Consider the following 12,798-nt stretch of genomic DNA (forward strand, 5'->3'; position numbering starts at 1 on the left):
CACACACACACACACACACACACACACACACACACACACACACACACACACACACACACACACACACACACACACACACACACACACACACACACACACACACACACACACACACACTGACACAAGTCGACCAATATGTGAGAGAGACCACTACCTCACTTCCAACAAGGCTTATTTTTTCTGCATTACTATCTAACAATCTTTCCCTTTATCTCACCACCATATCTTAAATACACACATGAATACATTGAGACACACAGATCTACGCACTGCACACACATTCTGGGTGCTTTGTGTGTGTTAATACCCTGTCAGAGGAGATAATAACTTAGTTTGGGATGACAGCGCCTCTGGGAAATCCCCTCCGGGGGTCGTCTGGTCCTCTCTGGTGTTCAGACAGCCCTCTTCCCTGATGACTCCTGACCCTTTTCTCTGGTCATATAGTCTGCCCCTAGTCTGCATCGCTTTTCATACTGTTTTTCAGTTCTCCCTTTATTCTGGGGATCTTGTCAAGTGCTCTAATGTTGACGGGGGTACCTAATCAATTCTGGGCTCACATAGTAGACAATAACACACATACATTTTAAATTGCCTATTATTTTTTTCTTTGACCTCTCCTCAGCAAAATGACTGAAACCACATTTATTTTAATATACAAAATGCTAGTCTTAAATGTATGCTTGCAAGGTGAAGAAAACCAACTCAAAACACAGACATCTGATGGTCATGTGTTCCTATTACCTTCTCATACAGACATGATGTAACTACTATAAAACTACAAAAGCTCTTAATTCTCTCTGCAGACTTTTTACTTTGCACCAAACAGCAGACACACAGTTAGAGATTAGCACAACTGGCGCTCTCATTGTGTCTTTTAGCAATTTAAGAGCCAGGTATTTCGCTCAGGAGTTGTTGACCAAACAGAGTTTAAAGGAAAGTGAATACTGCGCTTGCATTTGCCAGTGGCCAGAAACTCGACTCCAAGTGATAATATGTCAGTCAGTGTTGTGTATACAAATATTATTCGGCAGGTTCAGGAATGGTATTTTTTTTAAATATCAAATAATGGTGGATCATGTGTGTTAATCTGAAAAGTATTTGACTTTATTTCTCCTCCCTCAGGTCAGTTGATTGAGCGAGTCCTGCTGTCCTCCATGTTGAACCCCAGTGAACAGTGGCAGACGTACCGTCACCACGGACAGCCTCTCACTCTAGATTACCGGCTTCGCTTCCGCTGTGATTCAAACTATTACGGACCCTTCTGCAACAAGTTCTGCAGGTCCCGCGATGACTTCTTTGGACACTTCAACTGTGACCCCAGCGGCAACAAGGTCTGCATGGAGGGCTGGACAGGACCAGAGTGCAAAGAAGGTGAGAGAGTCCATAGCTACATGAGAGAGCACAAATAGATGTTTTTTAGCTTGTGTTGTGATTGAAAAACAAGATTTAACATGTTAATCAGTGAGCTGGTGCTGGAAGATACATTTATTACATTTGGACAGAGCCAGGCTTGCTGTTTCCTCCTGTTTCCACTCTCTCTGCTAAGCTAAGCTAACTTCCAGCTGGCAGTAGTTTCACATTTATTATACAGATGTTATGTCTTTCTTTGAAGTCAACTGAAAACAATGTCTGCCTGGATTTTTCGCCAGCTAACTCTGATTTACTCCAAAATAGCACATACACTGAGAACATTTCAAGAAATGTCTGTTACTAAAAAAAAAACTATTCAGCAAATATTTTCCTCAGGATGACTTGAGGTCACTGGTGAGAAAAAATAGAAAATGTTTTCGCTCTTCGTTTATTTTCCCAGGGATGGAAGGGAGTTTCCTCTCCTTTCCAGTGTTTCTTAAGAGCTTTTTTTCATTAGGGTATCCTCGTTTTCTTTTTTGAAGTAGACCCATGAACAAGTGAGAATGAGCTTCAAATGGTCTCACTTTCCAAAACACTTTTGGAACCAAAAAAACCCAAACGAATCTTACAAAGAAAGAAGAAAAGGCACACATAAGTTCACAAATCTAATATTAATGACAGCCTTTAGGACTCTTTACACGGACACGCAGCTGTACTTCAGTCAATATGTGTCAGTTAGCTTCAGTGAACTGTGTGTGTGTGTGTGTTTGTGTGTGTGGATTATTCTCCGTCTGTCTGTGACTCATCAGCTTGTTGACCTCGCTACGTGACCTCGGAGCGCTGCCATCATGTAGCGATGTTACAAACTGAATAGAGGAAACCATGTGGAAACCATAGGAACCCTGAAGGACACAGGGCTAGTTTACTGACATCCTGCAGCCTTGTCCACCCCGCCCGTGTCTCACTTAGAGTGACTTCCCACTCAGCAGGTCCCTGATTGGACTGCAGTGAGGCAGGAAGCCTGGAAACTGCAGTCGGGGTCTGTCTGTTACCCCCTGCAGTTACTGACCATGATGAAGTTCAGGGACTTTCTCCAGCTGGAGACTTTAACTAGCTCAACTTTTAAAAATCACATAAAGAGGTTATATCGAGATTTCAGCAAGGTGACCAAACACGCCCCATCTACTTTACATACTTTCTCATCTCATGCTGCTCGGCTAAGTAGGTGTCTGTTGATAGCTGGGGTGTTTTTTTGTTAACTGGTAGTGATATGTATTACAGTGTAGATTTCAGGTTTTAATACTTACACCTATCTGAATTTGACTTCTGTTCCATTGTGTTTTCTTGTCTTTAATAGCTTTCTTTTTGTTTGCGCGCATGTTTTGTTCACAGCTGTATGCAGTCAGGGGTGTCATCAGACCCATGGCTCGTGTACGGCACCTGGAGAATGCAAGTAAGTCCAAAAAACGCTTGAGTTGTAACTTGCACTATGGACCTTTACAAAGACACCAGAGCCAAATGATATCATTTCAAAGTCAATGCAACGATGTATACTTTCATTGATGTGATATGTTGGGAGGTAGATTCATTTACTACAGAGTGAAAACTAAATGTAGCCGTTTATTCCAGTATATACAGTACAGTGTTATATTTTGAACAAAAGACAGTTATATAAAGCCTACTTTAACTTCCTAAACTTTTTCTAAACAGTCTTCCTTGTGTTATTCATACCAATAGCCATTCATTTTTGCTTGTTCTTGAACCTTAACCTGCACTGAGAAATACTCAAGTTTAAAGCTGCATCTATGACATGATTAATCTTTTGTAGGTAGCCTATACACAATTTTAACAGTTTATTTCTGATGTAACCTACCCATAACAAGATGTATTAGTGCAACTAGTACAAGCAGCCATTTAAAGAAAACAAGGTGCATAATATTGAATGAAAAATATCTCTATTATGAACAGACAACAGTTATCAGTTAGGCACACACAGTGTCTGATGGAAATGGTTCAGAAGAGTAACTATCAAATCCCATGAACGCAATACAAATAACCGTCCCTTTGCTTTCCCCCTGCAGGTGTCATTATGGCTGGAAGGGCCCTCTGTGTGATCAGTGTGTGACGTTCCCCGGCTGTGTGTACGGAAGCTGCAGCGAACCCTGGCAGTGTGTGTGTGATGTCAACTGGGGAGGACTGCTGTGTGACAAAGGTCAGACATGTTTAAAATGTACCAACATGGGAATACAGTTATTCGTTGAAAATTAACTGTAGAAACAAGATGACATGATAATGCAAAAATACAGGGAGCTTCCCCTGAAGCTGATAGGATTAAGAAGCATTTTGTGAAGTTGTTTAGCAGTTTTAGTTGAATGTATTGGATGTTGACTTACATGGAGTTTTTCTACTGTAATCTAAACAATAACTGTTTCTATGATCAGCATAAAAGGTGTTAGAAACTTAACGCAGTTATATTTGTGAAAGATATGTGTGTCTTAGCTTGTAAAATATATGTTTTCCTCTTTACTCTCTTGGATAACAGCATATGTATTTTAACATTTTTGATTTCATAATGTAATTGCAAGAATCTGTGTAAAGATGAAAGAGGTTTGCCCTTTATTGTTGTCAGGTGTGGTTCTTCACACACCTTCCCATGCACTGCCAACTGCTCCTCTGCATGAGATAAGACACAGCTCCTCCTACACGGCTTCTCTTTCCATTCTTTAACTTTTCCCACCACACTGTTGCAAAGTTCCTACAACATTATCCCAGAGTACAACAGCCCACCTCTGTCTCAGTGTGGGAGCTGGGATCCGGGAGCCCACGGGACGGTGCATTGTGCAGAGGAAAGGTGATAGCCTTGGGTAAGGTGAATGTGAGCGGGGCTCTTATCTAGGTGGGGTCCTAAGCTGTTTCTGTGTATTCAGAAAGGCCCTCTAAAGAGCTGTGGTGAGACAAAGAGACTATGGACACGGAGAAGATTATTAGAGAAAGCTTTAATCAGCCTCAACACTGGAGACAACAGGCCCTGCAGTTTCTGTCCAGCACAGTCAGCACACTGAGCCGACCTGGGTACACTGTGTGTGTGTGTGTGTGTGTGTGTGTGTGTGTGTGTGTGTGTGTGTGTGTGTGTGTGTGTGTGTGTGTGTGTGTGTGTGTGTGTGTGTGTGTGTGTGTGTTATACCTGAGACAAAGTCAAACCGAAGTTATCCTGGCTCCATTCACATCCTGATTCCTATATATTTTGTTCCCTTTATAGCAAACCTCAATCATACTTTTTTCTTGTTTCAGATCTGAACTACTGTGGCACCCACCAGCCGTGTAAGAACGGTGGGACATGCACCAACACAGAGCCAAATGAATACCACTGTGAATGCCAGGAAGGTTTCAGAGGACGCAACTGTGACATTGGTAAGTGTAGCCTCACCATACAGGCACGGCACCAACATGTGAAATAAAATCCAGGTTATTTATCTGCATAAATGACAGAAATGCTTGGATTCAAAAAGCATAACATTTGATGGCGTTGACCAAAATGTAAGGTCAAATCTGTTAAATGAACAATACAGATGAAACTCACGCAACAAATATATAATTAACTGAACATGGTTCATGTTTATAACCATCTATCGAATTGTTTGCGATAACATAATTGCATGCCACCATTTTTTTTTGTATAAGCCTATATATGTGACATATTTTATTTATGTTTTTGCAGTCAGGAAAGAAGGAAGTAGAAACATTAAGAAGAATTTGTCTGAACTTGGCTACAAAGCAGCCCGCACTACCTTTTATTTTTACCCAATAGAGTGGCCCTGTGTGGTTGTGCAGGGCCTTAAAATGTCATAAAATGTTCATCTGTCAATTGTTCTCCTCTCCTCAGTGGAGCATGCATGTTTGTCGTCCCCGTGTGTGAACGGAGCCACCTGTGTGGAGGACCCCACGGGCTTCAGCTGCACCTGTACCGACGACTGGACCGGACACACCTGCGCTGAAGGTGATTGACACACACTCACACACACACACACTCCCCAGGCACAAACAACTCTGCGCTGGGCAGAGATTGTCTGTGCCTGGATAAAAGCCAGTGAGTGACTCTAATCAATCCAACAGAGGAAGCTACGGTAAATTAGCCTGATCTCAGACAGCAATCTGTGTGTGTGTGTGTGTGTGTGTGTGTGTGTGTGTGTGTGTGTGTGTGTGTGTGTGTGTGTGTGTGTGTGTGTGTGTGTGTGTGTGTGTGTGTGTGTGTGTGTGTGTGTGTCCTAGATACAAGGTGGGGTGTGGAGCATCCTTAATCAACTCTATTGATTGTAAATAGGGGTGTGTATTTTTTTTAATGCCAGTGAATTAGGAGTTTATTGTCTAGTGTTTTCTTTTGTCGGTCTTGTTCAGCGTCCTGCATACAGACTTTGAATCATAATAGGTGGATTAGTGTTAAGAAATGTAAGCAGCGTGCAGCACAAGTACCGGATCAGACAGCTGTGACTCTAGGTCAGTCGATTGATGAAGTTCTTTTGTCCACATGTGTTGAGTAAAACACTGTACCCTTAATTACTTTTGATGTAATGGGAATCAGTGTAACAAGTACTACTTAGATCTGCAATACAAAGCAGATGCTGATAACTTTACAGGTAGGCTCCAATAAAAGAACAAAGTAGAAAAGTTTAAAAACTATCGATTTCAGTGAAGTATAAGCACAGACTTTTATCCCTCATGTGAGAAGCAGTGCAGCAACATCCTGTCCCCCGTGATGTGTGAGCATGGGAAAGAAATATAAAGTTGTTTTGGGACCAAAGTGTCTGCCAAATGAATGTAATGTTATCAGATTTGTTTGGAAACTGAAACCACTACTAAACATTAAAACAATACACACTCGTGTTAAGAACAGGAATGACATGTTGTTTTTGGCGTTTGTCCTCATAAGTTGTCGTGACATTAGTTTGCTGTACAGACACCTGATGTTTCTCCTACAAATATGCAGCGTTAGACTGTCTAACTTTGGTCATTACAAAGACTCTGCTACACCAGCCGCTCGTAAAAAATGAAGCAATCCTCAGACACCACAAGGGCACTTTGACATGCAATCTGGTCCAAGAAAGTTGTGGAGTTTAACCGATACTGTACCACATGAGGAACTCTGAGCACTGATGTTTCAGATGGCAATTAAGATTTTATTCTGTATTTCAGCAAATGTACTTACACAGATTCCGTAGTGTTTATCCTTAGATCAATGTGTACTCAAAAAGCTCTATTTACTGTCAGTTTCCTGGAGTAATCTGATTTCTGAAGCTTGGAGTGCAGAACTTTTATCTCCTCTGGCAGTGAGAACAATTACCATATGGGACTTGAACTTTGAAACAGAGCAGCAGCTATGGTGAAAGTTAAGTTTTGTGGATGGTACAGATGGATAAGAAATAAAATGTCTGCAGAAAGACTTGAGGAAAGTACTCAAGGTGGCAGGGAGAGATGTGGTGCTACTGGAAAAGTAACCACAGACACAAGATGACACAGTACCCGTATACTGTAGAAAAACAGAGAGCTTTCCCTGAAGATGATAGGCTAATTAGCATTTTGGAAATCGATTGGCAAGGATTTAATGTAATGGATGTTCATTTCCTTCTAAAAGTCCCAATTTCAACCATCATGCAACAACACTGACCAGAAACAGACACTTGACCCGACTTTAGGATGAGCTTTTACAGCCACAGAAGACAAAAAAAAGTATTTTCCATCACACTCTGAGTAGGCTTGATGACGTGTAAAGTGACAAAGTTAAATTAAAACAGTGGAGTTTCATTTTTAGTTGACAAGAACAAGCACTTAGAAGTTTAAACACGTAATAACTAGCATTTTTATGCACATTCATTTAGAATAGTTGTAAAGAAATACATTAAATCACAATTTTTCACAGTATGATCGACGTATGTATCTTGATCCCTAAAGTCTCACATTGTAGAGCTTCAAGCCTTGTGAGATCTTCTGATTCCATCTCCTCAATAGCGAATCAGACCGAGTTGTATTCGATTTTTTTCGTGTGTGTATATTGCTGCAACAGGTGAGATTGGATCATCCAGGTTACAGTCTGTCAGAGCTGTGTGTGTGTGTGTAAACAAGCAGCGTTCCACATCTTCTGCTTTCACCTCGATCAGGATACACAGCGCTGGCATGTAAACACTTTTATTACACAGGGAGAAAATAGGAGAGGGACAAACAGAGGAATAAAGGAAGGGTTTATTTTTGCTCTTGTTATTTGTTGTTGGCTTGATTAACAGTCAGAGAGGCCGTCTATCTCTGTCTCTGTGTGTGTTGTGGGGGTCTCTCTGGGGAATATACAGTGAGAGGATTGTCAGGCTTGCAGGGAATGAAAACCATAACCACAACACAGCTCTGCTTTCAGACTTAGATTTATATATATAAGCAATATTAATTAAAGGCTTCTTTGTTTTTTAAATGAATTCTTCCTTTAGTTGGCTGGGGTATTATTGCTCGGGTTGCGAGTTAGGGTCATGAGGATGGAAAATGGTTATTCTGCAGGGTTAGGTAAATGATGAAAGGTTGTGAGAGAGACAGAGAGCTCTTGACTGAGAGATGTATAGCACATGGGAAAAGTTATGATGGCACTACTGCACAAATATGCCATGTGTAAAAGGAAGTCATGCATGGTTATTAACACCATAAAATGAGCTCCTCTCTGTCTGTGTTGTTTTTCCTCATATTTCTTTATCTGTATTTAATTCCTCGTCAGAGAAGTGGAACCAAGCGTTGCAGTTCCATCAGCCTATTTCCAATTCAGCCCGTCCCTGCTTTTTTTCTCCCATCATGCTTGCCTTTATTTAAATGCCCTCATACCTCTCTCCTCTCTGGGAAAGCTTTGAGGTGACAGCCATGAACGTGCAGCAGATGATTGTATTTATCACTGTTTGCACAGAAACCAGAGCAGCACTGGAATGGAGAGAATGAAAACACGGGCTGCCATAGCATCTGCATACCAATGCTACAGATCACACATGTCCACACGGTGGCTTCACACAGACTGAGTGACACACAAAATGCTCTTTGATATTCAAACACACATTCCCATTACACACACCAGTAATTAATGTGCTATGTTTTATCTTCCCAGCGGTGAGGCAGTGTGACCGGAGCCCCTGCGGCCGTGGAGCCACGTGTCAGGAGGCTCCTGGAGGCTACAAGTGCCTCTGCCCGCCGGGATGGACCGGCAGGACGTGCCAGCTGGGTCAGTTTCACATTTATTATAGGCCTATAAATATAAATGTAGGGTCAGTGAATTATAGAGCCTGGTATGTATCTTTTTCTATAAATTGCTTGCATGAATATGTCAAAACAAAAAGGGAATATGCTTTCCGACTAAATAAATAACAGAAAAAAAGGCCATTTAAAATTCTGTATTCACATTTATCTAATAATGTTATCAAACTGCAAAAATACCTCTTATCCAAGTAAATGACATTGAACTAAATCATTAAAGGTAAATGACCGAATCAGTAGTACATGATCCATTATGCTCTGAATTAATTGTCAAATGTTCATTTTGCATACACCGTACATATTTTTCCATATTGTGATATTTAAATGAAAATTGGAAAATCAATTATTATAATTAGTGTGATATGATATTGTGCGATTTTAATATCAAGCATATTGTCTTGCCATTACAAAAATGAATATAGGGAAGGCAAGACATACAAAATCTAAACAACATTGCAAATAGTGTTTTTTAAAAGATGGAGGACCAAGACAGTTCAATGCCCAACAATATTTACTGCACAGCTAGTACATATGTAAGCCTCACTGATAACCAGCACACAGACACTGGAGTTGGTGCGAAGGGAAGGGATTCTATCTGAGTGTAATGCTTCAGGAGTTTATTGTACTTGGGTTTTTTGTCACGTTGATCATTTTTCATCGTGTTGATAGAGCACTTTATTGATGAGAAATTCAGATATTTGCCACCCTCAAAGGAATCTATTTAATCTGACTTTCAACACTGATCCTCTAACAAGCATAATCATATCGAGCTTTTCTTCACAGCTGGTTTCAAAGGATGAGTGTGTTTCAATGAGCAATACATGATTATGAGTCCTTTTTGAAGTTAAATATGTATTTGAAGCACAAACTGAAGAGGGAGAAAGAGCCGGCAGCATTTTAATTCTCCCATCAACCCATCCTGTGAATCAGTATTCTCTAAATGCATGCTCACGTCTCTTTGGGCCGCATTCGCTCATATTGAAGTATTCTATACTACCAGAGGGTTTTTGTGCTAGATTGTACATCATATGGAATGTGAAGGATCATGTGACACACACACACACACACACACACACACACACACACACACACACACACACACACACACACACACACACACACACACACACACACACACACACACACACAGAGAAGACATACCATATATACACACAAAGAGTCTCCGGGGTGTTGAAGCAAAAATGTGAGACATATTTCAGCATGACAGCTTTTTCCCACTCCTCTGTTTTACAGTGATATGTCACTCTGACACTTGATAATCCCCCATAGTTCCACATCACAGGTCAGTAGCTCATAGTATAAAACACACACACACACACACACACACACACACACACACACACACACACACACACACACACACACACATACACAAAAAAGATACAATTCTTTAAAGCTTGAGCTGAGAGGCAGCACATCGCTAGTGCCTCCAATGGGAAAAGAGTTTCACCCCTTTATTAGCTGATTTATGTCCCCACATTTTCTCCCATAGCAAGCAGGCTTTTCCCATAGATAACACGCACACGCACACACACACACACACGCGCACACACACACACACACACACACACACACACACACACACACACACACACACACACACACACACACACACCGGTGCTAAATCCTTATAAGACTCTCACCGACTGTAATAGGTTTAGATTACCTAACTGACTGACTACTTCCTCCTTATTCATTCAGCGTTTCTTTCTAATCCTCTTCCTCCTGCTATCAGAGCCAAGGCCTCGGGGGTTCCTGGTTCTTTACACTCCCAGTGCGACAGAGGGTGGGAATAGCCACACACACACTTAACAGAAGCAGCGGTACAGTAAGGGGGTCTACGCATCAACAGGGAAGATGTGAAAACTATGCTGCAAGGCATTACTTTGGATGTGATCTGCCTGTGTAAACATAATATTCAATAAAACACCAAGCACTCTGTTCTCAAGTGCTGTTGTGCGTCCTGCCCAGATATTCTCCAGTTAATAGTTTATTCAAGCCTCCACAACATGTAATCTTAACAGGTGTCTGAAGATGGTCGGGGTCCAGGTGGAGACATCCAGGATTAGATTCAGTAGTTTAATGGGATGCTTAATTTCATTTCAGGGAGAGGTTTACAGTAATTAGTGTGGTGTTGTCTGTGAGTTCTCCAACTGATATTTCAGTTTATTATTAAATTAGGTACATTTTGGCATGTTATGTGTCATGTTATTTAATTTCCTGTGTATTAAATCCCAACAGCAAACTATAAATAATCTTGAATTGTTCTACTTTGTGGTATTAGTGTAGATTGATGTCCTTTGTTCCATCAGCTAAACAAAATTCCAAATCTGTAAAGAAATATTAATCACTAGAAGGACTCTGAGTTCATTGTATGGTTGACCTCCTCTTCTCCCTGCTACAGTGTCATGACAATTGGACCTTAAAATGTGTCAATCATGCAACAAAAAACAAAACAAATGAAAACATAACACTTGCAAAGGTTAAAATGCTTATTAGCAGAATACCAATGGAAAGCATGACTAAGACCGGGAGGTCACACACACCCAAACAATTCCACAGATGCTGGGTAAAAAAACATTCTCCACAAAAGAATAACACCTACTGCCACTGCTGGCCTGTTGTGTTAAATGAGGAAGACTATTTGCATTAAAATGTTCCATGACCGTGTAAAATGAAACAGGAAATGGTGCAGCGAGCGCTCATTTTATCACTGGTTTAAATCAATAAGATGAATCGTTGTGCATCAAATCTGTGTTTTTTTTTCTCCCTTTAGACACCAACGAGTGTGAAATGAGTATATGCGTTCACGCCCGCTCTTGTCGAAACCTGATAGGTGGATACCTGTGTGACTGCCTTCCTGGATGGACGGGTCCTAACTGTGACATCAGTGAGTTTAAAAGGGCAAGGAAAAGAATAAAAGAAGGGAGAAGTGTTAGTCCTGTTGCGGTGAGAGAAAGATGAAAAGCCTCAGTGGATTGTGTTAGAAAAACAGTTCCCCTGCGGCCCAGACACCCTGCGGGCTGTAGATCATTTTACTCCGAACTGAGTCATATTAATCATCTGTCACAGGGTATCGCTGCAATACACTTAAAATGTAACACTAACCAGGAGTGGGTGAAGATTTGTTTTTTACCATTATCTCCTGAATCTTTTCTGTATTGCTGTATAATTAATCTCACATCCTGGCAGTAATGCACTAGGTTATCATTGATTTTTCGCTCAATGACACATATATATTGTTGTTAACAGTTTGCCTCTAAAAGACATATTCTGTCTCTGTGTGACATGTTAATATAGTGTTTCTGGTTTCTCTGCTTTCTAGGGAACAGCAGCTGTCAGGGCTTGTGTTTGAACGGCGGTCGCTGTGAGGTGAGAGTCCTGCTCGCGCTGCCTTTCTCTATCTGTCTGATTTGCCTGTTGTCTCTGTGCACATCAGTCACAGCACTGACCTGCTTCACTGTCTTCCTCTCTTCATTTCATATTCACTGTTGTGTCACCTTTCTTTCTGTCATTCTTTCCAATAAAATGCTCACATTGCTAGTGAAACATAGTTATTTAAAAGGTTTTTCTCCTTCTGCCCTTTCCCCTCTTTTTTTAAATAATCTTTGAAAAGGATTATTTTTTATAGAAATATTTAACAAATACTCTATACTCTCCCTCATAGGACCAGGTATCAGGGTCCAGATGCTTGTGTCCACCTGGTTTCTTGGGGAAATATTGCCAAAATCGTAAGAGTCCGTGTGACAGTGCCCCTTGTCTGCATGGAGGACAGTGTGTGGAGAAGGACGGGAGGACCATCACCTGCAACTGTCCCACAGGATTTTCAGGATCCTTCTGCGAGGTTGGAAAACCTTCATTGATGTTAGCTTAAGGCTAGCTTAATCTGCTAATCATTTTAGACAAACAGTTTAAAACTCTATAGAAATGTGCAGTGGAGGAGGAGATCCAAAAATGTTTTCAATTTGGAAAATATATGTACCCTTGTTTTTAGGAACAATAATAATAAGACTATCTGTCACATTACTTATATTGTGCTCGATGCCGGGCTTAAAACAACACGCCCTAAACTAAGCTACATTAAACCCTAATATAGTAAAGAGGGTAAATACTGAACTGAATACATCACAGTTAAAGGTGGGGTAGGTAAGTTTG

General features: G+C 40.9%; 1 protein-coding gene across 2 annotated transcripts in view; it reads left to right on the forward strand.

The window, feature by feature from the left end:
• LOC104953383 (protein jagged-1b-like) overlaps positions 1-12,532 on the forward strand; it is a 22,650-nt gene extending 10,118 nt beyond the window's left edge. For both annotated transcript variants that reach the window (XM_010780322.1, XM_010780323.1), the window contains 9 exons: positions 1,123-1,371; positions 2,743-2,803; positions 3,432-3,562; positions 4,642-4,761; positions 5,234-5,347; positions 8,477-8,590; positions 11,420-11,533; positions 11,969-12,015; positions 12,311-12,532. In XM_010780322.1, the coding sequence (XP_010778624.1) occupies positions 1,123-1,371; positions 2,743-2,803; positions 3,432-3,562; positions 4,642-4,761; positions 5,234-5,347; positions 8,477-8,590; positions 11,420-11,533; positions 11,969-12,015; positions 12,311-12,517 (1,157 nt within the window). In that variant the 3' untranslated portion in view covers positions 12,518-12,532. The remainder of the gene's footprint in view (positions 1-1,122; positions 1,372-2,742; positions 2,804-3,431; positions 3,563-4,641; positions 4,762-5,233; positions 5,348-8,476; positions 8,591-11,419; positions 11,534-11,968; positions 12,016-12,310) is intronic.
• The last annotated feature ends 266 nt before the right edge of the window (positions 12,533-12,798 follow it).

The sequence above is a fragment of the Notothenia coriiceps genome, unplaced genomic scaffold (genome assembly GCF_000735185.1).
Source record: "Notothenia coriiceps isolate Sejong01 unplaced genomic scaffold, NC01 NC01_scaffold00021604, whole genome shotgun sequence".
Taxonomy (NCBI): Eukaryota; Metazoa; Chordata; class Actinopteri; order Perciformes; family Nototheniidae; genus Notothenia; species Notothenia coriiceps.